Source organism: Amphiprion ocellaris, chromosome 5 (assembly GCF_022539595.1).
Source record: "Amphiprion ocellaris isolate individual 3 ecotype Okinawa chromosome 5, ASM2253959v1, whole genome shotgun sequence".
In the NCBI taxonomy this organism is placed as follows: domain Eukaryota; kingdom Metazoa; phylum Chordata; class Actinopteri; family Pomacentridae; genus Amphiprion; species Amphiprion ocellaris.
The window spans coordinates 36,879,490-36,905,620 of NC_072770.1; the positions used below are offsets into that span (position 1 = coordinate 36,879,490).

General features: G+C 36.4%; 1 protein-coding gene across 10 annotated transcripts in view; it reads left to right on the forward strand.

The window, feature by feature from the left end:
* LOC111581411 (transcriptional enhancer factor TEF-5-like) overlaps nt 1-26,131 on the forward strand; it is a 55,556-nt gene that overhangs the window by 26,803 nt on the left and 2,622 nt on the right. For 2 of the 10 annotated variants that reach the window (XM_055010674.1, XM_055010673.1), the window contains exons 4-15: nt 13,670-13,734; nt 15,384-15,446; nt 15,585-15,647; nt 19,275-19,286; nt 21,266-21,391; nt 22,044-22,087; nt 22,231-22,287; nt 22,720-22,784; nt 22,866-23,002; nt 23,953-24,126; nt 24,842-24,985; nt 25,653-25,805. In XM_055010674.1, the coding sequence (XP_054866649.1) occupies nt 13,670-13,734; nt 15,384-15,446; nt 15,585-15,647; nt 19,275-19,286; nt 21,266-21,391; nt 22,044-22,087; nt 22,231-22,287; nt 22,720-22,784; nt 22,866-23,002; nt 23,953-24,126; nt 24,842-24,985; nt 25,653-25,805 (1,103 nt within the window). The remainder of the gene's footprint in view (nt 1-13,669; nt 13,735-15,383; nt 15,447-15,584; nt 15,648-19,274; nt 19,287-21,265; nt 21,392-22,043; nt 22,088-22,230; nt 22,288-22,719; nt 22,785-22,865; nt 23,003-23,952; nt 24,127-24,841; nt 24,986-25,652; nt 25,806-26,131) is intronic. The other 8 variants (XM_055010676.1, XM_055010675.1, XM_055010677.1 and 5 more) reach the window with 8 other exon arrangements.

Below are 26,131 nucleotides of genomic sequence, written 5' to 3' on the forward strand. Positions count from 1 at the left end.
ACGTCAGATGGGATTCTTTTGGTGTGATTCACCCAAGATGGAATCTCATTCCCTCGTTTGTCAGGCAGATTTGGATATTCAAGGGTGAGCACATACCTAAGATTACTCAGCTACTGTTGCAGCTTCTGCTCTTCCTCTCAACCTGTTTCAGAACAAAGTAGTGAGGAAACAAGTATTGGATTAAACGATTAGTCCAACGATACGTCATCATCTTTTGTTTGCAGATAATAATAGTTTCTAATGCTTTTCATCTTGTTCAACATGCTCCCTTAACCCTCGTGTCGTCCTGCGGGTCAAAATTGACCCGTTTTAAAGTTTGAAAATGTGGAAAAAAAATATATTTTCATAGTGAAACTTCTGATGTCCACATTTTCAACATTTTTGACAAATCTTTGAACATTTTTTGGTGGGGAAAAAAAGAAAAGTTAAAAATGTTTCTTAAAAACATTCACATAAAAATGGATTTTGAATTTTGGTTGATTTTTCTTTGAATGTTCTTAAAGAAAATATTAGAAGTTTTACTGGTATATATGTAATCACTTTAGATATTTTTAAGATTTTTTTTGGAAGATTTTTGCTAATTTTTGGAAAATATTTACAAGAATTTTCTTGCCAAATTTGGGGGGATTTTTTTTCTAAAACTTTTAAGGAATTGTTGGAATATTCTTCCTGAAGGTTTTGCAAATTTTCAGAAATTTGGGGAATTTTTTTGCAGAATTTTTGGATTTTTTTCAGACAAGGAAACAATATTTTTTGGTGCCCGTAAATGACGACAACAGGAGCGTTAAATTCAATATTTTTGGGGTTTTAACCTCTAGTTCGGACCAAATAAATAAGGAATGTTAAAATTTAATACTGAACTCAAGGACATTTTACACCAAAACAATTAATCAGTTAATTGTGAGAAAAATTACACAATGAATCTAATCAAAAGTCCCCAGAACATATAAACGGACAAAAATATGGACTAAACTGATGGACTAATAATGTTTCAAAGCAGCTAATATAACTTTAGTTGGATCAAATCTTAACTTTAGGCTGAGTTGAAGAGCTTAAACATAACATTATATATTTGCAGTTTTCCTGAATGGCAAAGCTCATTCACAACATGTGTCTAATTTGACTTTTGTGTACAGCCTTTAAATAGAAGCCTTTGAAACGGTCTCTAAATTGACCTAAGTAACTTTCCAGCTCCGTTTCGCAGGCCGGTGTTGTGTCCCCGGCTCTATACATTTATCATGAGAACGTCAACAAAGCGGCCCCCTTAGCAACAAACTGTCAGGACCCCTTTTAGAGGCGCGTCTTTTTTTCTAGAGCACTAAACACCCTCTCCATTTACAATAAGTCATCTGAGGCTGTGCTGGCAGAGCCGAGGCATGCCCCAGAAGAAGCCTTCTCACAAGGTGATTACCTCAGACGTCTAAAAGCTGCCCTGACGTGAGGCTGGGGGAATGTTAACGATTGCACTGTATGTAATACTGTCTACCTTGCAGTCCCAGACTCCCAGTGGCCTCCAAAAGTAGGCAAGTCATCCCTCCCATTGGGAATTCCGCTTTTTCTGCCAGGATTTTTTTTTCTTATTTGGTGGGAAACCTTTGCAAATTTCCATTAGCAAGAGAACTACTTTATGCATGCGTATTCTCTGTTCCACAAGCCTGTCTAGACTTCCCAGTAGCATTTCCAGTCATTTCCATAGCTCGGGGGTGACGAGGAGTTCAAAGGAGCATAACACTCAGTTTTAATAAGACACACATGTTAATAATCACTGCAGTTGTTTCAGAGCATGAGAAACACTTAAGAAGCTAAACTTTACTTTATGATTTCATCACATTATTACAGTTAGAATATATGTAAGTGTCGCCTCGTGTCAGAGTCCTTTTCATGTGATGCTTCCACAATCTGCCAACAGTAGCGCTGTTCCATTATTTTTTATCTGAAGCTTCTATCTTCACATTAAATAGAGCACAACATGAAACTCAGTATACCTGGCATTAGCAAATAAAGATGGATGGATGGATGAATGGATGGATGGATGGATGGATGGATGGATGGATAGATAGATAGATAGATAGATAGATAGATAGATAGATAGATAGATAGATAGACTATAGATAGATAGATAGATAGATAGATAGATAGATAGATAGATAGATAGATAGATTATAGATTATAGATAGATAGATAGATAGATAGATAGATAGATAGATAGATAGATAGATAGATAGATAGATAGATAGATAGATAGATAGACTATAGATAGATAGATAGATAGATAGATAGATAGATAGATAGATAGATGGATGATAGACTATAGATAGATAGATAGATGGATGGATAGACTATAGATAGATAGATAGATAGATGGATAGACTATAGATAGATAGATAGATAGACTATAGATAGATACATAGATAGATAGATAGATAGATAGATAGATAGATAGATAGATAGATAGACTATAGATAGATAGATAGATAGATAGATAGATAGATAGATAGATAGACGATGGATGGATGGATGGATGGATGGATGGATGGATGGATGGATGGATGGATGGATGGATGGATGGATGGATAGATTATAGTTGTTTATGTAGATTTAAACTTGGGAATAATTCAAAACAAACAGGTTAGATGGACTACACTGAAAATACAGGCCTAAAAATCCAACCAAAAACAACCAGCAAAAGAGATCACACTGTCAGCCGTGGTTGACAGGTACAGGATTAGTCACACTAACAGGAGTTGAAGGGACGTCTTCAAATAATGACATCACACATAGTTTGCTCATTTATGCAGCCATGCATGGAAACATGATGCATAAGTGCTTCTGGCTTGGGGCCCGGATTATCTGGTGTTTAAGCAGCTACAGGCAGTCGAAAAAAAAAAAAAAACAACTGCAAGAATAAACTTTGCCAAAGTGGACCTTTTGTTATATTTTAATTAGTCAAACCATCCGTTTTTCAAATTATTTGACTTTACTTTCTTTGGGCTGTGGCAAAACAAAAAATAAATGTGTATTTTAGCCATAGTGAGCGGGGATGTGCTACGTTATAAGGCCGTAGCCAGCAGCTTGTTAGCTTAGCTTAGCATAAAGACTTGAAACACAGGGAAACAGCTTACCTGGCTCTGTCCAAAGGTAGCAAAATCCACTTAGCAGCACTGCTTAAGCTCACAAATTTATTGCTATGTAAAGTTATGTCTACCTAAATCTGCACAAAAACCAGAAATAACATGAGGGTTACATCCTAGACCTCGAGGTCACTGCCTCCGGTCAGGAAAGTGTTTGGCACATTATCCCCATAGCAACCACAAAATGTCGTCTTTACACTTTGATTTATGTCCGGGTTAAACTGAAGATATGAAGATATGTGGGTACAGATTTTTAGAGCTGCTGGTTGGTGGATGTTGGTTCCTGAGAAGACCGAGCAACTGGTTTCCTTTGATGCTAAGCTATGCTAATCAACTCCTGGCTGTAGTCTTAGATATAAGAGTGTTATCAATCTTCTCATTTTACCCCCAGAGAGCAAATAAGTTTTGCTTATTTCCCATAATGTTAAACCTTTTGCTACTTTGATTTTCCACTCCAATTCATTTAGAGCAGGGGTGTGAAACATGCGGCCCGCAGGCCAAAACCAGTTCTCCAGAGGGTCCAATCCGGCCCTCAAAGTGTAAAAATTACAGAGAAGACATTAACTGCAGATTATAAATTAGTAAAACTATAAATTTAAAATAATTTCTAGACCATGACAAGTTGTTTTGATCATAAAGTAAAATACTGGATTGTTCATTGTTCTTTTTTGTCTTGTTTTTGTAATATTTTGTCTTGTTTTTGTTGTTTTTTCTCTGACTTTTGTCGTTTGTCTCATGTTTTTGTCGTTTTGTGTTTCCTTTTTGTCTCGTGTTTTTTGTCTTATTTTTGTCATTTTGTGTTTTGCTGTATTTGTTGTTTTGTGTATTGTTGGTGTTGTTTTGTGTTTTTTTTGTCTTGCTTCTGTTGTTTGTCTACAGTTCTGTTGTTTTGTTTCTGGCTTTTGTCATTTGTGTAATTTTTTTGTCTCGTTTTTGTCGTTTGCCCATTTTTGTCATTTTGTAACTTTTAGTCTAATTTTTTGTCTTTTTGTTTTGTTTCGTGTCATTTGTCTCATTTTTTGTCATTTTGTGTCTCGTTTTTGTAATATTTTGTCTTGTTTTTGTTGTTTTTTGCCTGACTTTTGTCGTTTTGATCATAAAGTAAAATACTATATCATTCATTTCCAGATGTGACTAAATGTTGTGTTCCTTTGTAGACACTCTGTGATCTGGAAGTTGTAATGTGTAAATGATAAGCTGAGGCATAATATTTTAAATTGAACTTATTTTTCTTAAGAAATTTCAGGTTGTTTATGATGTTTTGTAAAAACAAAAAAATGAAAAAGAAACAAAGGAAAGGTTTGGAGTTGTTTTGTTTCTCGCTTTTGTCATTTTTGGTCTCATTTGTGTCATTTGTATAATTTTTTTGTCTCGTTTTTGTCTTTTGTCCATTTCTTTGTCTATTGTGTAACTTATTTGTCTAATTTTTGGTCTGTTTTTTGTTTTGTTTCATGTCTTTTCTGTCATTTTTGTCTCTTTTTTCTCATTTTGTGTCTCGTTTTTGTCATTTTGCATCTCATTTTTGTAATACTTTGTCTTGTTTTTGTCTTTTTTGTCTGACTTTTGTCATTTTGATTTGAAATTTAATGTATTTTTCTTCAGAAATTTCAGGTTGTTCATGTTTTGTAAAAAAAAAAAAAAAAAAAAACTCCTTAAATGTGAACATTTTCAGAATGTACTTTTTTTGCACTAAAACAAAGGAAACATTTGGAGTTGTGGTTATTTCTAGGTTATTATGCTGTGATTTTACTGGTAACTGGAGATCAAATTGGGCTGAATGTGGAACTAATCTGAACTAGAATGAGTTTGATGCCCCTGATTTAGATGTAGACATTCATTCTCGGTCAAATTAAATAGTTGGCACATTTTACACTCAGCACACAAGTTCAGAGGAAGTAGCTTCAGAAGATACAGAAAAAATGTTGCCTGTCTTGTTTTGCTTCAGGGCTGTGCTGACATGTTGTTCACCTGCGTTTTCTGGCCTCGACAGGTGTGTCAAACCCCGAGCACACACCTTTCTCTCACTCAGCCCTGCAGCTGTCACCACTGCAAAGCACTCTGGGTGTGAAAAAAGGGAAAGATTTGAGAACTAGAGCAAGGCTTGTGTGTGTCCTGACCTTATGAAGACCATGAAGTTCGATGCGTGTGCACAGTTGTGAGAAAATGTGCAAGGTGAAGGTATAAGAATGATGACTGAGCAGCCCTGGTGCTTCCCTGTCAGCCCCCTCACTGAGATGTTAGGAATGTTTTCAGTCATGGCTGAGCAGTATGTTAGCAATTTAGGATTACCTCAATGTTATGAGAAGGGAGGAGGGAAGGAAAGGGTTCAGAGCGCTGGAGATGGAGAGGGAGGTGGGGGGAAAGTTATGGGGAGCGAGGAGAGATTACCTTTTTGCTCGCTGTCTTAGTGTGGAAGTGGAAAATTCCAGCGGTCGTGTAGTAAAAGAGAAAGAGAGGCGTGTCCTGGCGGGGAAGAGGTTAAGAACGGCAGCCTGCAACCATCTGAGTGGGTGTTGAGCAATCGGCAAGGGAGTCGTGAGCGGTTCGAAAGGGGGAAGAGGGATGGAGGGAGCGAATGTGGGGAAATCAGAGGCAGAGGACAGCCAGGTTGTGCGTATGATTGTACGAGTGTGTATCAGTGTGTGTTCCTATGCACCTGTCGGGTTTCCCTGCTGTGTCTTGAGACCCCGACCATGAGAGGTCAGAGCAGATCCCGGCTACTGAAGACTCAGTTATTCTCTTTGTCGAGGTTTGAAGAAGCAACGTGTCTAAAACGTGATCAGATCTTTACTGGGTCTAACTGGTGATAAAATGTGCATCTGTGAGCTTTTTTTTTAACTTTATTTTTGTTTTTTTTTTAATAGTCATCACAGTATAATGCAATAAAAGCCAATAAGTGTCCAAGATTGTCAGGATAAATTGTGGATCCTCTAAGTCAGGGGTGGCAAACATGTGGCCCGTGGGCCAAAAGCGACTCTCCTGAAGGTCCATTCTGGTCCTCAAAGTGTAAAAATTCCAGAGAAGACATTAACTGCAGATTGTAAATTAGTAAAACTATAAGTTTAAAATCATTTCTAGACCATGACAAGTTGTGTTGATCATAAAGTAAAATACTAGATTGTTCATTGTTCTTTTGTGTCTCATTTTTGTAACATTTTGTCCTGTTTTTGTTGTTTTTTGTCTGACTTTTGTTGTTCTGTTTCTCGTTTTTGTCCTTTTGTGTTTCCTTTTTCTTGCTTGTTTTTTGTCTTATTTTTATAATTTTGTGTTTTGATTTATTTGATGTTTTGTCTTGTTTTGTTGTTTCGTGTATTTTGTTGTCTTGCTTGTGTTGCTAGTCTACTTTTTTGTTTTGTTTATCGCTTTTGTCATTTTTGGTCTTGTTTGTGTCATTTGTGTCATTTTTTGTCTTGGTTTTGTCATTTGTCAATTTCTTTGTCCCTTTTTAACTTTTTTTGTCTAATTTTTGGTCTGTTTTTTGTTATGTTTCGTGTCTTTTCTCTCATTTTTTGTCTCTTTTTTGTTGTTTTGTGTCTCATTTTTGTAATTTTTTGTCTTGCTTTTGTCATTATTTGTCGTGTTTTGTAAGACATTTGTTGTTTGTCTCATGTTTTTGTTGTTTTGTTTGTGGTTTTTGTGTTTTCTTTTTGTGTCGCTTGTGTTTTTTATCTTATTTTTGTCATTTTGTTTCTTTTTTTGTCTCGCTTTACAATACTACTAGCACTGTCTGCAGCACATGTAGCACAGAATGCTTCATAGTTGAGGGGGCGGTGGTGCGGAGTCAAGTGGTGTCTTCGCAGTATAACAGTTTGTCAGGCTGTAATTTAGATAAGCTGCTAAAAATCACGATTCTTGTCAACTTGTCGCGATATATCCGGAACTAGTTTGTCTTTTTTCACAGTTCCATTTTCCATTTGTAAGTCATTGTAACATTCGATTTTATACAGATTTACTTGAGGCTTTGAAACCAAATGCTGGAGTCATGTTGCTGTCTGAGAGGCAGGCTGTATATCACATAAAACAACACCAATGTTTTAAAATATCTCAACACCAACCAGATGTTTTGGGGGGAAAAACACTGAAGATGTCATCTCAGCTCACAACCAAAGACCTCGACCGTCCAAAAGATGAATAAAACAGATTGTTGATTTACCGCACACTTCGAAGCCATCAACACTGCAGCAAGCTAGAAGCGTGTACAGGGTTATTCAGAAAGAACGAACCGATTTCATGACGCAGTATTTTAATAAGGAAAAGCAATAGAAAACTCCAGCCAAGTCACAAGTATTCTACTCACAATCAACTTTTATAATCGGTTCATTCTTTCTGAATAACCCTGTATAGTGTGCTAAAATCATTTCTGTAATGTCTGTAACTGTAAAAAAAAAAAAAAAAAAAAGCAACAAATGATTTGGTTTTCCTCAGCCTAGAAGCTCTGAGAGTCCACCTCACTCTTCTCAGACTCGTTTTTATCTCCACCTCTAGCACCTACTTCATACTGTATGTAATGTACACTGTAAAAAAAAACTGTTGTTTTTACGGTAAAATTCCAACAGCTATGTTTGCCAGAACGCTACTGTAAAATTACGGTAAAACATTTTCTACATTTACGGTAAAGAAATGTATTGATATTGTTGGTTGTAGGGTTAGAAAACGTGCTTCATTCCCTATTTTACTGCTTAAAAAAAAGACTTTCAACCTTTAAAAATGTGGAAATTTACATAAATATTACAGCATTTTTCCATTAATAGCACAACATTTAATGTATTTAACATTAAATATATGGATTTTTAGCAAAAAATGCGGTTAAAGCTGTCATAAATATTAAAGCATATGTCCGTTATTATCACAAAACTACATCAATTTGACCAGTACAAACTGTATTTTTTACATTACCATGTTACTTGTTATAAATATTGCAGCATGTGTCCATTATCAGTACAACAATATGTACATTTAACTGGGAAAAACTGTAGTCTTTTCAAGAATTAAATGCAAAAATTACAGTATTGTCATACATATTACGGCATTTTTCCATTAAAAACTGTGCAGGAGTCAGGGCTGCAGCTATCGATTAGTTTAGTAATCAAGTCTTCTATTGATTATTCTGGCGATTAATCGAGTAATCGGATTACACATTAAGCATGCGTGTTACAGCATCAGAAGCGGAAGTGAGCGTGTTGTGCAACAGAAATAACCGTCCTGGACACATATAGGCTATAGTATAATATAGGGGCATTGTAAATACATAGTATAGTATAGGTGTATTGTACATATATAGTATAGTACAGGTGTATTGTACATATATAGTATATTACAGGTTCATTGTACATATATAGTTGGAAATTATACAACGACTGAGAAGCCTTGGCAGAGTACTGTGCTCTCTGTGTGCTGGTATGGACTCAAATTTAGCTGGATCTCAGCGTCTTTCTATAACCCGCCCCCACGCTACTTCCCATTGGCTGGTGATATTAGTTTGGTTGAGAGCAAAAGCTGCTTTCCCCTCATTCCATTGGTAGATGAACTGGATTGGCAATGTAGTCCGATCTTTCTTTCTTTTTTTGCGCCAGAATTCCAGCATGGTGCCTGAATGCTTACAGAAAACATACAGTGAAGCTACGTGTCACTAGATGCGTTTTTCCTGCATGTAAACATGCCGCGGTCCGTCATTTCATGGCCTGGGATCTAGCATGTAGTTGATTAAACAAAGTCTCAATTCAGAGAATTTTGCCTCGAGGAAATTTAGTAATTGAATAACTCGAGGAATGGTTTCAGCCCTAGCAGGAGTCGGGAAATGTATTTTTTCAAGAGGAAAAAAATCTAAAAACCCCACTTTTCTCCTGATTAACCTGTTTATGGTGATTCGGTGTTATATAAACAGCATCAAACTGTTTTAGAGTTTACAGATTTATACCGTCATGGTTTGACAGTTTTTCACCGTAAAATGTGCAAACATTTTTTATACTGTAGAGTAACTTGCAACAAGATATCTGTGAAATTCTTGGCAGAACTGTGTGGGTGAAGGGATGCAATGTTTCCCCCGTTGCTCCTCTTCTACCCCCAGCTGAAGAGATTGAGAGTGGCAGTTGGGTGGGGGTCGTCCTGGCATTGTTCTTCCCCTGCCATCCTCTGCTGGGACGGTCTGCAGCAGGTGCTGCCGTCCGTTGACTGCAGGGTCACACTGTGGTGTTGTTTTGGGAAAAGGGCTGCTTTGCTGCCAGGTGGCAGTTGTTGGCAGAGACAGTTATGGCTTTGTGTTTCCTCCAAGAGTTACTGCCCTTTTCAGCTGCCCTTCTAACCGACGACCCCCTACCCCAACCTAATGGCCCTCACCCCCGGCTCTAACCCGGCTTCTCCCAGAGCTAGTGTGTGTTGGCCTGAGCTCCGGCTGTGTTCGCAGGCCCAGGCCAATCAGACCGGCTAGCACAGATGTGACAGGCTTAGAGGAATGCTAGGAATGCGGAGGCGCTGGAGCGGGTGTGTCCATGCTTGGCCCGGGGCAGAAGGGGAGGGACTACCTCGGTATCGGCAGACGGCTCAGCTCTGCCCTGCTGGCCGAGCGCCGGGCCGGCTGCTGGGCTAGTAGGGCGAGCCTGCAGGACTTTTATGGTAATTACACTAACCGAGTCCTAAAGAGCGTATGAAAGAAAAACACTGGAAGAAATGCCCCTCTCAAAACACAAAAAAAACTTATTTCAAAGAAGTTTTACCTTGAAATAAGTGAAAAAATCTGCTAATAGAACAAGTGAAAAATGTCTTGGTAAGATTTCTTGAAATGAGATGTGATATTTAGAATATTGAGATCTTAAAATTAGCTGGGAAAACTTATTTTAAGCTATATTTTACCAGGATTGTCAAGCTTAGGTGTCTTAACCCTCCTGTTGTCCTCATTTATGGCACCAAAAAATATTGTTTCCTTGTCTGAAAAAAATCCAAAAATGCAGCAAAAAATTCCCCAAAATTATAAAAAAATTGCAAAATCTTCAGGAAGAAAATTCCTTAAAAGTTTCCCCTAAAAGTTTTTTTTTTAAAGAAAATCCCCAAAGTTGGCAAGAAATAAAAATTAAAAAAATAAAAATTGTAAGTATTTAAAAAAAATAAAAATCTTTTTAAAAACTCAACCAAAATCCAGCAACATTTGCTGATTTTTTTGTGCAAAAAAAATCAAATCAAGAAATCAAATCAAATCAAAAAAGCAAAAAAAATCCCCAAATTTCTGAAAATTTGCAAAATCTTCAGGAAGAAAACTCCAATAATTCCTTGAACGTTTCTCTCAAAAACTTTATTAAAAAAATCCCCCAAATGTGGCAAGAAAATTCTTGTAAATATTTTCAAAAAATTAGTAAAAATCTTCCCAAAAAATCCTAAAAATATCTAAAGTGATTCCATCTATTCCATTCCATTCTATCAGTAAAACTTCAGATATTTTCTTTAAAAACATTCACAAAAAAATCAACCAAAATCCAGCAAAATTCACTGGATTTTGGTTGATTTTTTTGTGAATGTTCTTAAGAAACATTTTCAACATTTCTTTTTTTCCACCAAAAAATGTTCAAAGATTTCCCAGAAATGTTGAAAATGTGGACATCAGAAGTTTCATTGTGGAAATATTTTTTTGTCCACATTTTCAAACTTTAAACCAGGTCAATTTTGACCTGCAGGACGACACGAGGGTGAAAACAAGTCCCTCCATCTTGCTGAAATGTCACTTGTTCAGTGAATTTATCTTAAATCGAGTGGGATGAGACATTTTGACTAAAAATAAGACAAATAGACTTGGTAAGATTGAGAGTTTTTGCAGTGCAGGGCCTGTTTCTCTTTTCCTTACGTGTCTCATGGTGTATTGTGTGTATGTGTTCTAAAGAACACATCTCCACCAGTTTTGTTGGTGCAAATATCTGTCAGCGAGTTTCTAAGAGTTCAGGTCATTATTCATAATGATGCAGCGGTTCAACCTCTCCCTTTGGCCCGATTTTCAGCCACAGAAACCCAGTAAGCGTGACTTGGCAGAGAGCAGCGCTGCAAAAGACTGATGGACTGATTTTCCCTTGAGACAACATAATCATGCTTTTTGCACTCCTCGTACACCAGAGATGATTTTTGCTTGATGGCGGCTGCAGTTTCGCCAAGAAGGCAGCGCTTGTTAAAGTGCACGGCTCAAAGTGTAAAGCAGGGGTGTCAAACTCATTCTAGTTCAGGTTAGTTCCACATTCAGCCCACTTTGATCTCCAGTGGGCCGAACCAGTAAAATCACAGCATAATAACCTATAAAAAATAGCCCCAACTCCAAATGTTTCCTTTGTTTTAGCGCAAAAAAGTACATTCTGAAAACGTTCACATTTAAGGAATTATCTTTTTACAAAACATCACGAGCAACCTGAAATTTCCTAAGAAAAATAACTTCAGTTTCAGCAATATTATGCCTCAGTTTATCATTTACACATTACAACTTCCAGATCACAGATTATCTGCAAAGGAACAAAACATTTAGTAACAGATATCTGGAACTGCATGATGTATTTTACTTTATGATCAAAACGACAAAAAAAGACAGAAAACAACAAAATATTACAAATATGAGACACAAAGCAACAAAACAGAGACAAACAACACAAGGGAGAAAAAAAATACACAAAATTACAAAAACAAGACAAAAAACAATGAATAAAGCGAAACACAAAATGAGAAAAATAAGACAGAAAACACGAACGAGACGAAAAGGAAATGACAAAAACAAGACAAACGACAAAAATTACACAAAAAAACAAGACAAAATATTACGAAAACGAGGCACTAAATTAGAGGTAGACCGATATATCGGCCGGCCGATATTTTGGGCTGATATATGGACTTTTTCAATATCGGCCATCGGCGGATATTTACAAATAAAAAGCCGATTTGTGATCAGGCACCCATACGGGCAGCTGCCTCGACCACTTTTCCCTTAGAAGGACCCCCGGCACTCAGAGAGCGGAGCATGAACGGAGCGAGTGAGCCAGGCAACAACAAGCCTAACCCTAACCACTTTCAGGTTACTTTTTAATTGTATTTTGTGTAAACTTTAAGTATTTTTTTTATGTTATGGTACTTTTTCACTTTTTGTGTTCAATAAATGTTAGCGTTCTACTAGTGTATTTAATTTGTAATATATACATGTATATACTTTTAGTGTTTAAATTGCCTTTTGTAATCGATGTGCTTTTAAAAAAAAAAAAGGATATCTGCCTTAAAAATCGGCTTCTACAATCGGCTTTAGATATCGGCCATCGGCTGAAAATTTTTTAAAAAATCGGCATCGGCCTTTGAAAATCCCATATCGGTCGACCTCTACACTAAATGACAAAAACGAGAAACAAAATGACAAAAGCATGAGATATACAACAAAAATCAGATGAAAAAACAACAAAAACAAGACAAAACATTATAAAAATGAGACACAAAATGACAAAAGAACAATGAACAATCTAGGAATTTACTTTATGATCAAACCAACTTGTCATGGTCTAGAAATTATTTAAAATTTATAGTTTTACTAATTTGCAATCTGCAGTTAATGTCTTCTCTGGAATTTTTACACTTTAAGGACCGGTTTTGGCCCGTGAGCCGCATGCTTGACACCCCTGGTGTAAAGAGTGTAAAGAGGAGCATGAAAGCCCAGAATAGAAGCCTGTTCTCTGCACAACCTGTTTGTGCAGAATGTCGAGTGGAGATGTTATGTCATGAAAAACACGGTTCTGTTTTCTAAGCACTTTGTGTAATTAAGCTGAAGGACTATGTGAGCCGACATGAACCCTCCTGTCGTCCTGAGGATCAAAATTGACCCATTTTAAAGTTTGAAATGTGGAAAAAAAATCTTTGAACATTTTTTGGTGGAAAAAAGAAATGTCAAAAATGTTTCTTAAGAACATTCGCAAAAAAATCAACCAAAATCCTGCAAATTTCGCTGGATTTTGGTTGAATTTTTTTCTGAATGTTCTTAAAGAAAATATTAGAAGTTTTACTGATACATATGTAATCATTCTAGATATTTTTAGGATTTTTTGGAAGATTTTTACTCATTTTTTGAAAATATTTACAATAATTTTCTTGCCAAATTTAACAAAACTTTTAAGGGAAACTTTTAAGGAATTAATGGAATTTTCTTCCTGAAGGTTTTGCAAAATTTCAGAAATTTGGGGAATTTTTTGGATGAATTTTTATATTTTTTTCAGACAAGGAAACCATACTTTTTGGTGCCTGTAAATGAGGACAACAGGAGGGTTAAGAAGGTGTGAAACGAGCCGATGAAAACGTAGCGGCAAAACAAGCAAATCTTCATTTTAATGTCTGGCTGCTTTCATAGATGTAACCCTGTAGAAAACACAGGTGTTATAGTGACAAAAGTGTGTTTGCTTTGTGTCTGATGAGAGAAAGGTCACATCGCTGTTCTCTTAGCAGGATATCGGAGCTGAAGATATGACAACAGCGACACCTTCTGTCCAGTTTGGGGAATTATCAACAAACGCTGAAGTTGCTTTCTGTTTTCTTTCTCACAGGTCGCAATGAATTGATAGCGAGGTACATCAAGCTGAGGACGGGAAAAACCCGCACAAGAAAGCAGGTAAACACGCTTTAATAACTTACGTTTAGATCAGAAGATTTTAGTCTCTGACAGCGACGCAGCAAATGTGTCATAAAAGTGCATTTTAAGCCAAGTTGTTTAAAGGATAAGGTTCTATTATGCATAATTATTTCAACAAATTCCATAAAGTTGCCACAAAAGACACCCTGGTTTAGTCAGCCCCACATTCCTGAACGAAGCATTTTAAGTTTAATCTAGTATCTCTAGCTTTATTTTAGTAGGAGTGAAGCATGCATTTGTTTGGAAAAAGAATTTACTGAGGGTTTGTTGCAGCAGGATGTCAAAGTAAACGGTGTTCATATTCATGGTAGCAAAGGAGCCAGTTTTCCACTACATTAACCCTCCTGCTGTTTTCATTTACAGGCACCAAAAAATAGTTTCCTTGTCTGAAAAAAAATCAGTAAAAAATTCTCCAAATTTCTGAAAATTTGCAAAACCTTCAGGAAGAAAATTCCAATAATTCCTTAAAAGTTTTATTTAAAAAAAAAAATGCCCCAAATTTGGCAAGAAAATCCTTGTAAATATTTTCCAAAAAATGAGTAAAAAATCTTCCAAAAACATCCCCAAAATATCTGAAGTGATTACATATATATCAGCAAAACCTCTAATATTTTCTTTTCAATCAACCATTGATTGTTGATTTTTTTTTTTGTGAATGTTCTTAAGGAAACATTTTTTTTCTAGCATTTATTTTATTTCCACCAAAAAATGGTCAATAGATTTTTTCCACATTTTCAAACTTTAAATTTGCAAAGCCTTCAGGAAGAAAATTCCAATAATTCCTTAAAAGTTTACCTTAAAAGTTTTATTTAAAAAAATAAAATAAATTTAAAAAAAAAAAAATATATATATATATATATATATATATATAAAAATAAATAAAATAAAGGATAACAAACACACTAATTGACAGCAAATGTTTGTTAATGAGGTTGTGTAGGTTGGCAGCTGAATTAAATAAGTAAATAAAAAGAATATATAAAAAAAGAATATATATATATTCTTTTTTGTTTTTTAATTTTTTTGCTCATTTCTTCTCTCTCTCTCTCTCTCTCTCTCTCTCTCTCTCTCTCTCTCTCTCTCTCTCTCTCTCTCTCTCTCTCTCTCTCTATCTATATATATATATATATATATATATATATATATATATATATATATATATATATATATATATTGGTATTAGTAAGTAAAGATAACAAACACTAACTGACAGCAAATGCTTGTTAAAAAGGTAATATGTAGGTTGGTTAAGCCAGCTAAATTAAATCAAAACCAAATATAGAAAAATATTATTAATGTAGCTCCAGAGCATTAAGAGACGAGTGACGGCGACTGTGGATGAATGAATTTTTCAAACACACTAAGATGAGTAAATTTGGGTCAGTTAGAAAATCATAATGTTGAATAAATGTTTTATTCAGTTAAATTTCCTGCCCTGTAATATGGAATATCACCAACCTTATTCTTTAAACCAGCTTCCAGTGTTTGCTGAACTGTTTGTGAAGAATTTATGCTTGCTGTACATGTGTGCACGGATGTGTGTGTGTGTGTGTGTGTATGTGTGCGTGTGCCTGTGGATCTGAGTGCATGTTATTTTTATGCTCAAACACTGTTTCACACTCCTTTAGGTGTCTAGTCACATACAGGTGTTAGCACGGAAGAAAGTTCGTGAATACCAGGCAGGTATAAAGGTAGGTGCCTCCAGCCTGCCTCTGGCTACACTGACTGGGCGTCTCTTTCCTCTGTGGTTACGGCTTCTCTCTCTTCCCTTGTCTTTTCTCTCCCTGTCTCCTTTCCTCTTCCCTCCTCTTGGCTATTCTTCTGTGCAGGTTTCTAGCCACTTGCAGGTTCTCGCCCGGAGAAAATCTCGCGAGATCCAGTCAAAGCTAAAGGTATGCGCTTCACCGCGGCCTCGGCGGGGCTGATTCAGGCTTGGCTTTGCACTAACCGGCTACTTTGTGAATGTCATCATAAGCCCACGGTCCTGCTACACAAGCGGATGCTCAGGATAAGTTATTTAACAATTAGGGATTATTCCTCTGAAATAAACCAGTCATAATTAATCCTGCTCCTGTACTATGCATGCAGTGCAGCACGGACGAAGCTGTTCCACTTCTGCTGTCTGGATTTAATCTCATCCCTAAAATTAAAGTGTATATCTGGTTCCAAAGCCTTTGCTTTAAATAAAGGCTACACAAACTGTTAGAAGGAGCCCAGTGAGAAGAGTTTAAGCTGCATGTTGCTCCAGCTGTGATCTGTCCTTTGTGCCAGCAATGCTTCTGCAGCTCACTGTACTCCTCTCAGATTCTTCTTCCCCTCAGACTCTCTTTACTTTAATGTCTTTAGCTCCTGCAGTGTCTGTGCTGTCTTTTATACTTTAACTCTGTTTAATTCATCTTTGATTGTCATCCTCATATGACTCCTTTTTGTCGTTTTCCGTCTTGTTTTTGTCGTTTTGTGTCTTGTTTTTGTCGTTTTGTATCGTTTTGTGTCTAGTTTTTGTCATTTTGTGTCTCGTTTTTGTCGTTTTGTGTCTCGTTTTTGTCGTTTTTGTCCTTTTGTGTAGCGTTTTTGTCATTTTCTGTCTCCTTTTTGTCGTTTTGTGTCGCAGTTTTGCTGTTTTGTGTCCCGTTTTTTGCCATTTTGTGTAGCACTTTTGTCGTTTTGTCTCATTTTTGTCATTTTGTGTCTCGTTTTTGTCGTTTTTCATCTTGTTTTTGTCGTTTTATGTCGCATTTTTGCCGTTTTGTATAGCGTTTTTGTGGTTTTGTGTTGTTTTTGTGTTTTTGTGTCTAGTTTTTTGTCATTTTGTGTCTCGTTTTTGTCGTTTTGTGTAGTGTTTTTGTCGTTTTGTGTCTTTTATAAAACTCTTTAAATTAATCTTTGACTGTTGTCGTCATGTGACTCCTGTTGACTCGTCCTGTCGTTCTTCCAATCCCTCTGGTCTCCTCATGCTTCTTTTTATTATTATTTTTGCATATATATATACACATGTGTATAGATAATGCTGAAGGCTAAAGATACCGTGACATTCTGTAGTGCTAACTTCAACCTAAATTAACCCCATAATGCAGACTAATCCGGGGGACACAGGCATCAGAGCGGTCATGGGTAAAGATAAGGCATTGCTGAATGCAACAATGATACAAAGAAAATGTCTTTGAAAATCAGAACAAAATCTAAGATGAGTTTTTAGCCCTGATGTGCGATAAACGGCTTCAGTGGTGAATGTCCGGATAATTAACAGAGAAGGAAGGTGTGAAATCAGATCTACCATCTCCTTTTCACTTTATATTTAACCCTCGTGTCGTCCTGCGGGTCAAACTGATCCGTTTTAAAGTTTGAAAATATGGGAAAAAAATTATTTTCACAGTGAAACTTCTGATGTCCACATTTTTGGGAATTTTCTGAACATTTTTTGGTGGAAAAAAAAAAAGAAATGTTAAAAAAAATATTTCTTTAAGAACATTCACAAAAAATCATTTTTCGTTGAATTTTTTGTGAATGTTCTTGAAGAAAATATTCGAAGTTTTATTGATATATATGTAATCACTTTAGATATTTTTAGGATTTGTTTTTGGAAGATTTTTACTCTTTTTTAAAAAAATTATTTACAAGAATTTTCCTGCCAAATTTGGGGGATTTTTTAAAAATAAAAGGTAAGGTTTTAAGGTAAACTTTTAAGGAATTATTAGAATTTTCTTGCAAAACCTTTGTTTTGCAAATTTTCAGGAATTTTGGGGATTTTTTTGCTAAATTTTGGGATTTTTTTTGCACACAAGGAAACAATATATTTTGGTGCCCATAAATGAGGACAACAGGAGGGTTAAGTATTTTTGTTGTATTTTGTGGAAAGGTCTAAAATCAGAATAAGAATCAGCTCTAATGCCCAAAACATTGAAGGAATTTGGTTTCAGCTGTTGGTGTCACTCTCGGAATAAGGAAGGAGAAGAATAAAAATTAAAAAAAAAAAAAAACTGTAGAAAGAAGAAGAGGGGAACAATGTAAATATATCACAATATATACAGATATTTACAAGCTAGAAAGGAATATATAAACACAGTAGAGCAAAATGATAATTGTTAGATGATGACTCAGCTGTTTATTCTTGTATCTAAAAATGTGTTTATTTTTTCCCCGACTTGAAATATATGATCATTACTATCCTTCTTATATGAGGGGGTTAATGACGCTCCTTGCATTTGAAAGAGTTCACAAATTGATGAGCAAAAGAGATGTTTTTTTTAGATAATAATAATACATTTTATTTGTAAGCACCTTTCTGACACCCAAGGTCACGTTACAGGAAAACAAATACAGCAGAACAGATAAAAAACATACAAAAAGATCTAAAAAACCATACATAAAGAAAGAGGCAGTTAGAGCAAATAAATAGTCTTGAACAGATGAGTTTTGAGTCACGTTGACATGAGTTTTAGACATTTTTTACAAAGAAAACACCAGTTACCTTTTAACCCTCCTTGTCCTCATTTACAGGCACCAAAAAAAATTGTTTCCTTCTCTGAAAAAAATCCAAAAATTCAGCAAAAAAAATCTCCAGATTTCAGAAAAATTGCAAAACCTTCAGGAAGAAAATTCCAATAATTCTTTAAAAGTTTCACTTAAAAGTTGTATTTTTAAAAAATCCCCAAATTTGGCAAGAACATTCTTGTAAATATTTTCAAAAAGTGAGTAAAAATCTTCCCCAAAAATTCCTAAAAATATCTAAAGTGATTACATATATATCAGTAAAACTTCTAATATTTTCTTTAAGAACATTCACAAAAAATTCACTGGATTTTGGTTGGATTTTTAATATATTTTCACAGTAAAACTTCTGATGTCCACATTTTCAACATTTTTGTGAAATTTTTGAACATTTTTGGTGGAAATAAAATAAATGCTTGAAAAAAAATAGATTTTTTGGTGAATGTTCTTAAAGAAAATATTGTAAGTTTTACTGATATATATGTAATCACTTAAGATATTTTTAGGATTTTTTTTGAAAGATTTTTCTCATTTTTTGAGAATATTTACAAGAATTTTCTTGCCAAATTTGGGGGATTTTTTAAAAAATAAATCTTTTAAGGGAAACTTTGAAGGAATTACTGGAATTTTCTTCCTGAAGGTTTTGCAAATTTTCAGAAATTTGGGGAATTTTTTTGCTGAATTTCTGGGTTTTTTTCAGACAAGGAAACAATATTTTTTGGTGCCTGTAAATGAGGACAACAGGAGGGTTAAGAAATGATAAAGGTTTAAAAAGAAATCAAGTGGCATTTTGTTGTTGGGGGCTGCATGGTAATCCAGATTTGATCTTTTCCCTTGCTTTAATATTATTCTTAAAATCTCAACTTGCTGCTACACCAGAGCCAACTGTCATTCATGGTATAATTATATAGACATTGAAGTTTTATCCACTGAATTATGAGCTGTCGAACTTACACGGCCACCTGAGAACTGATCTCAACACATCATGTAGAACTGCTCGGTACTAATGGTTTTTCTCTCTTTTGATTCAGGCGATGAATTTGGTAAGTGACTCTGTACTCGTGCAACATGCTTCCCTCCTCCACTTTGTTTGGCAGCACCAGCCCTGTCCCTTCTGCTACGGCCCTCTGCCGGCATGGCGTCCCCCCCCCCGCCCAGCCCCGTTGCTATCCCATAATAATGCAGCAATGCTTTAGGAAGCAGCCACACTGATGCAGCATAATCTCCTCTCAGCCTCTGGCAAAAGTCAAAGTCTTGCTTGCTCTGCATACGGTGTCCGTCTTTGACTGGGGGTCTCGCTTCTGAGGCGTCTTTCCTTTAATTGCAAAGTCGCAGCTTACTGATTCTTTTGCAAATAAAGAAGGAAAATAAAAGTGCAAGAAAATACAGTTTTGAAATATCATTTCATGTGTAAATGAGAAGCAAAATAAAATCACCTCCTTGTGATTTGGATGCAAATTGGTTGGTTTTGGATTTTTTTTTGCTTCGGATTTTAATTTGTAAGCAAAAAGCTGAAATGATCCATAATCATGCAGCTTGAGTCTCTGCTTTTTCTGTTGTGATCCTGATAACACACTGACCTTTAATTTGCTTCATTTTCTCTCTTCTTCTCTTGGCTTCATTCTGTCAAACTGCTCCTTCAGACAGACTTCATTAGAACAGCTGATGTCAGTCAATTATATTCATTTTGAATTCAGATGTGTTAAAAAATTCACCAGAAATGACACAGACAGCTCAGTGTTTACATCAGGGGTGTCAAACTCATTCTCATTTGACCTCAAGTGGGCCGGACCAGTAAGATCACAGCATAATAACCTATAAATAACCACAACTCCAAATGTTTCCTTTGTTTTCATGCAAAAAAGTACGTTCTGAAAATGTTCACATTTAAGGAATTATCTTTTTACAAAACATCATGAACAAAATGGAAATTTGTTAAGAAAGATAAAATCAGTTTCAGCAACATTAAGCCTCAGATTATCATTTCTACATTACAACGTCCAGATCACAGAGTGTCTACAAAGGAACACAACATTTAGTCACAGCTATGTGGAACTGAACAATATAGTATTTTACTTTAAAAAAGACAAAAAAAATGACAAAAAAGTTACAAAGGGAGAAAGAAATGGACAAATGACAAAAACGAGGCAAAAAAATGACACAAATGACACAAACAAGACCAAAAATGAAAAAAGCCAGAAACAAAGCAACAAAAACATGGACAAAGAACACAAGCGAGACAAAAAAAAACAGGAAAGGACACAAATGATGCACAAAACGACGAATAACGCAAAACACAAAATGATAAAAATAAGACAAAAACACAAGCGAGACAAAAAGGAAGCAGAAAAAGTAGAAACAAAATGACAAAAACACAAGACAAATGACAAAAATCTGATAAAAAAAACAACAAAAACAAGACAAAATGTTACAAAAATGAGATGCAAAATGACAAAAACGACAACCAAAGTGACAAAACTGAGACAAATGACATGAAACAGAACAAAAAAGAGACAAAAAAGTTACAAAGTGGCAAAAAAATGGACAAACGACAAAAATGAGACAAAAAATGACAAAAGCGTGGAACAAAACGACAAAAAGACCCACAAAACAATGACTAAAGCAGAACACAAAATGACAAAAATAAGACAAAAAACACACGCGAGACAAAAAAGAAACACAAAGCAACAAAAACGAGAAGCAAAATGGCAAATTCGTGGGGACGAACAACAAAAGTCAGACAAAAAAACCGACAAAATATTAAAAAACTTATTTTTATGATCAAAACAACTTGTCATGGTCTAGAAATTATTTAAAATTCATAGTTTTACTAATTTACAATCAGCAGTTAATGTCTTCTCTGTAATTTTTACGCTTTGAAGGCCGCTTGTGGCCCGCGGGCCTCATGTTTGACACCCCTGGTTTACATCATGACTGCTTGGGTTCACAGACGGCAGCAGTAGATTATGTTCTGCTGCCACCTTGTGGTTGACTCCCCTCATTTCTCTCTGTCGCCTTGTAGGATCAGGCGTCTAAAGACAAAGCCCTGCAGAACATGGCAGCGCTCTCGTCTGCACAGATCGTCTCACCGAGTATGATGAAGAATCATCTTCCGCCGCTGCCTCCTGCCCCCTACCAACAAGCCAGAGTGAGAAATACGTCCCTTTAACCCTCGTGTCGTCCTGCGGGTCAGATTGACCCGTTTTAAAGTTTGACAATGTGGAGAAAAAATTATATTTTCACAGTGAAACTTCTGATGTCCACATTTTCAACATTTTTGGGAAATCTTTGAACATTTTTTGGTGGAAAAAAATGTTTAAAATGTTTCTTAAGAACATTCACAAAAAAAATCCAGTGAATTTCGCTGGATTTTGGTTGATTTTTATGTGAATGTTCTTAAAGAAAATATTAGAAGTTTTACTGATATATATAGAATCCCTTTAGATATTTTTAGGATTTTTTTTGAAGTTTTTACTCAATTTTTGATAATATTTACAAGAATTTCTTTGCCAAATTTGGGGGATTTTTTTAAAAAACAAAACCTTTAAGGGAAACTTTTAAGGAATTAATGGAGTTTTCTTCCTGAAGGTTTTGCAAATTTTCTGAAATTTGGGGAACTTTTTTGCAGATTTTTGGGATTTTTTTCAGACAAGGAAACAACATTTTTTGTTCCTGTAAATGAGGACAACAGGAGGGTTAATGACCAGTTATAGAACACTAACATGTCTAGTTGCAGTTTTCAATTCTGAAAATGGTTTTGATTCTTCAGAGGCACTTAACCTTTATTTCCTCCTCTTCAGTTCTGGCCGGCTCCAATCCCAGGACAGCCTGGACCCTCTCAGGAGTAAGTAAACCCACAACATCTGTGTGGTGTGAAGTTTCTGAAGGGAGAACTTGAGGGTAGAGATGAGTAGAAGTGAGGAGGTTAGGTTTGTGTCAGGTGGCTACTGCAGGGCGTGTTTAACGGATCACGTTTCTGCACACCAGGCTGGTTCTAGATCTCAACCCGGGAAGGACTCCTGGGCTTGGCCGCACCAGCCATGCGTAAGTTCCCCCTAGCCGAGGTCCAACTGTGAGCACCGAGCAGCACTAACTCCTCATCTGTACTGTATGTTTCCTGCACTGATGTAAACCACCACCGGGCAAATTAACTGCTTCAGATCTGACTGAAAAAAGAAAAAGAGTCCTAGGGCAGATTAATTCTCCTAGTGTTTGATGACTTAGCAAAGTGTAAATATGTCCATCAGCTGATTTGTCAGTAAAAGCATAATGACCTGATGCTGTTTTGCATCGTTACGAAGCAATGAAGCAGGTGGACTTACGCCTAGCTGGTGCAGCAACACATGCTTACACAGTGGCACTAACAAATCTGCACAAAAAAGCCGTTTAGCAGAAATGCAAACATGATAGGACCCGTGTGCCGCCAGCGCCTCATACTGAGGGCTTTGTTTCACTGAATCATTTACTGTCTTTCAGCATCAAACCTTTTGCACAGCCCCCATACCCCAGCCTCTCAGGTCCTGTACCACCATCCATACCAAGTAAGTAGGAAGCTTGATTGAAAAGGCTTTAAAAAAATGAAAAGTGTCTGTGTTTATTCATGCTTGTGTGTGTTTGTTCAGGCTATGAGCCCTTGGCGCCTCCTCCTGCTCCTACTGCTACTGCAGTGCCAGTGTGGCAGGATCGGACCATCGCCTCCTCTAAGCTGCGGATGCTGGAGTACTCAGCCTTCATGGAGGTCCAGAGAGACCCGGATAATGTGAGATGAAGTTAAAAATGCAATGTTTGGCAACCAAACCTGATGTAAAGCTTTTCAGTTACAGGAAAATGTTTTGCATTTGGGTGGTAGATCACATGCCTGACCGAATCTGAATTGTCTTGATGGTGTAAATCCTATGTTCTTATTTCAGATAGACAACAAATGCTTTGAAATGCAGAATCTTTAAGTGATTACAGCATTTAAACACTGGAAAAAATGCTCCTCTCAAAACAAGAAAAAAACTTATTTCAAGGAACTTTTACCTTGAAATAAGTGAAAAAATCTGCTAATAGAACAAGTGAAAAATGGCTTGGTAAGACTTCTTGAAATAAGATATGATATTTAGAATACTGAGATCTTAAAATTAGCTGGGAAAACTTATTTTAAGCTCTATTTTACCAGGATTGTCAAGCTTAGGTGTCTTAAAATAAGCCAAATATGCAAAAAAAAAAAAAAAGAAGCAGTTTTTCACTTTCATGTAACCTCCTAATTTGAGATGTATTAACCCTCCTGCCATCTTCATTTATGGGCACCAAAAAATATTGTTTCCTTGTCTGAAAAAAATCCAAAGGTTTTGCAAATTTTCAGAAATTTGAGGGATTTTTTTGCTGAATTTTTGTATTTTTTTCAGACAAGGAAACAATATTTTTTGGTGCCCGTAAATGAAGATAACAGGAGGGTTAAGGAAAAAGACTCTGGAATGTCTCATCACAACTGGACAAACTAATGGGAAGAGAGGACGAGGCAGACAGAGAATGAAAATGATAGACAGACTGACATTATTATTAGCAAAAGATCAGATTAGATGGAGATAAATGATCGCCAACACTGCATGGCATGGCACTGGACTGATTGACTGAGTGATTTTGTGTTACATCTGGCCTCCCTTCTCATCATATTCCCTCTACTGTTGCTGACATTCTTGTCTCCTCTGTCTCTGTCCACTGCAGTACAGCAAACACCTGTTTGTCCACATTGGACAAACCAATCCTTCCTACAGCGATCCGCTACTCGAGGCTGTGGACATCCGGCAGATCTACGACAAGTTTCCTGAGAAGAAGGGCGGGCTCAAAGAGCTTTATGAGAAAGGCCCCCAGAATGCTTTCTTCCTAGTAAAATTCTGGGTGGGTGCTTGATATATTCTGCTGCTTAACGTTATTGTGCATGTTGTCGTCTACAGTAGTGCAGCTCATGCCAACTGCTTCATTACATTATGACACCATGGTGCTTGTAGCAGTGGAGTGCACAATCCTAGGATTACAGACAACAAGGTGTTTCACAATGTGTTGCTTCTTCGTGTTTTTGCTTTTTTTTGTTAGGTCTCATGCATTGTTTCTCCCCAAATATGTACACTACCATTCAAAAGTTTGGGGTCATCCAGACAAATTCATGTTTTCCATGAAAACTCCCACTTTTATCCATGTGCTAACATAACTGTACAAGGGTTTTCTAATCATCAATTAGTCTTTCAACACCATTAGCTAACACAATGTAGCATTAGAACACAGGAGTGATGGTTGCTGGAAATGTTCCTCTGTACCCCGATGGAGATTTTCCATTCGAAATTTCCAGCTAGAATAGTCATTTACCTCATTAACCATTTCTAGACTGGATTCCTGATTCATTTAATGTTATCTTCATTGAGAAAAACTGCTTGTCTTTGAAAAATAAGGACATTTCTAAGTGACCATAAACTTTTGAACGGTGGTGTAGTTTCAATAATTTGTGATTTTAAAGATACTGAAGAAGCTGCTTTGCTTTTGGAACTTAAAATTTCTTCACTATAGGTGGCTTTCATTATGCGATAATCCTCACTGCTGAAATGTGTGCGTTCTGCAGGCTGACCTGAACAGCAGCGGGATGCCGGATGGCCCAGGTTCATTCTACGGAGTCAGCAGCCAATACGGCAGCATTGAGAACATGACCATCACTGTTTCTACCAAAGTCTGCTCATTTGGCAAGCAGGTTGTCGAGAAAGTAGAGGTAAGGATGGATAGATAGATAGATAGATAGACAGATAGATAGATAGATAGATAGATAGATAGATAGATAGATAGATAGATAGATAGATAGATAGATAGATAGACAGACAGACAGACAGACAGACAGACAGACAGACAGACAGACAGACAGACAGACAGACAGACAGACAGACAGACAGACAGACAGACAGACAGACAGATAGATAGATACTTTTTTAATCCCGAGGGAAATTCAAGTGTTGAGCAGTTTACATACAACAACAGACAGACAGACAGACAGACAGATAGATAGATACTTTTTTAATCCCGAGGGAAATTCAAGTGTTGAGCAGTTTACATACAACAACATAAAATAACAAAAAGGACGGTTAGTATCATTAACATTAAAGGTCAATATATACTCTGAAGGTCTTGTATAATACTATAAAAACACTTCTCATTTTAAAATCTACAGGATTCTAAATGTAGTTAAAATTTAATATACAATATTTACACATTTCAAGGCACGGGGATTTAAAGTGAATTGACAGGTAGTAGGAAAACAGTTTTATCAAACTACCTAAGGTGCTTAGACATTTTGCAGTCACATTGGTATTGGTATTGGTATTGGTATTGATACACACCCAGCTCATGGCCTTGTGTTTTTCACTCTCCTGTGTGTGTTGCAGACAGAGTATGCCCGCATGGAGGGAGGAAAGTGTGTTTACAGGATCCACCGCTCTCCTATGTGTGAATACATGATCAACTTTATCCACAAACTCAAACACTTGCCTGAAAAATACATGATGAACAGTGTTCTTGAAAACTTCACTATCTTACAGGTAACAGACAGTCAATTATAATGAAGTGTAAAAAAGGAATAGTTTGACATTTGGTGACATCTCGAGTTCGCGAAGACAAACTTGGTTGTCACGGTGCAGCGTGCTTTTCGAAGGCGATTCAACATTAATCCATCTTCTCCTAACCTAACGGTGCCACTAACCTCAATGACCTTAACATCGAATAACAGCAGCGATCAACTCAGTGGTTTGCGATATGCTGATAAGTGTCTGGGAGGAATTCTCTTATCGCATTGATGTTGCCCATGCTGCAGGTGGTGGCCACATTGAACACTTGTAAGACAGGAAATGAAAGTTGATTTTGAGTA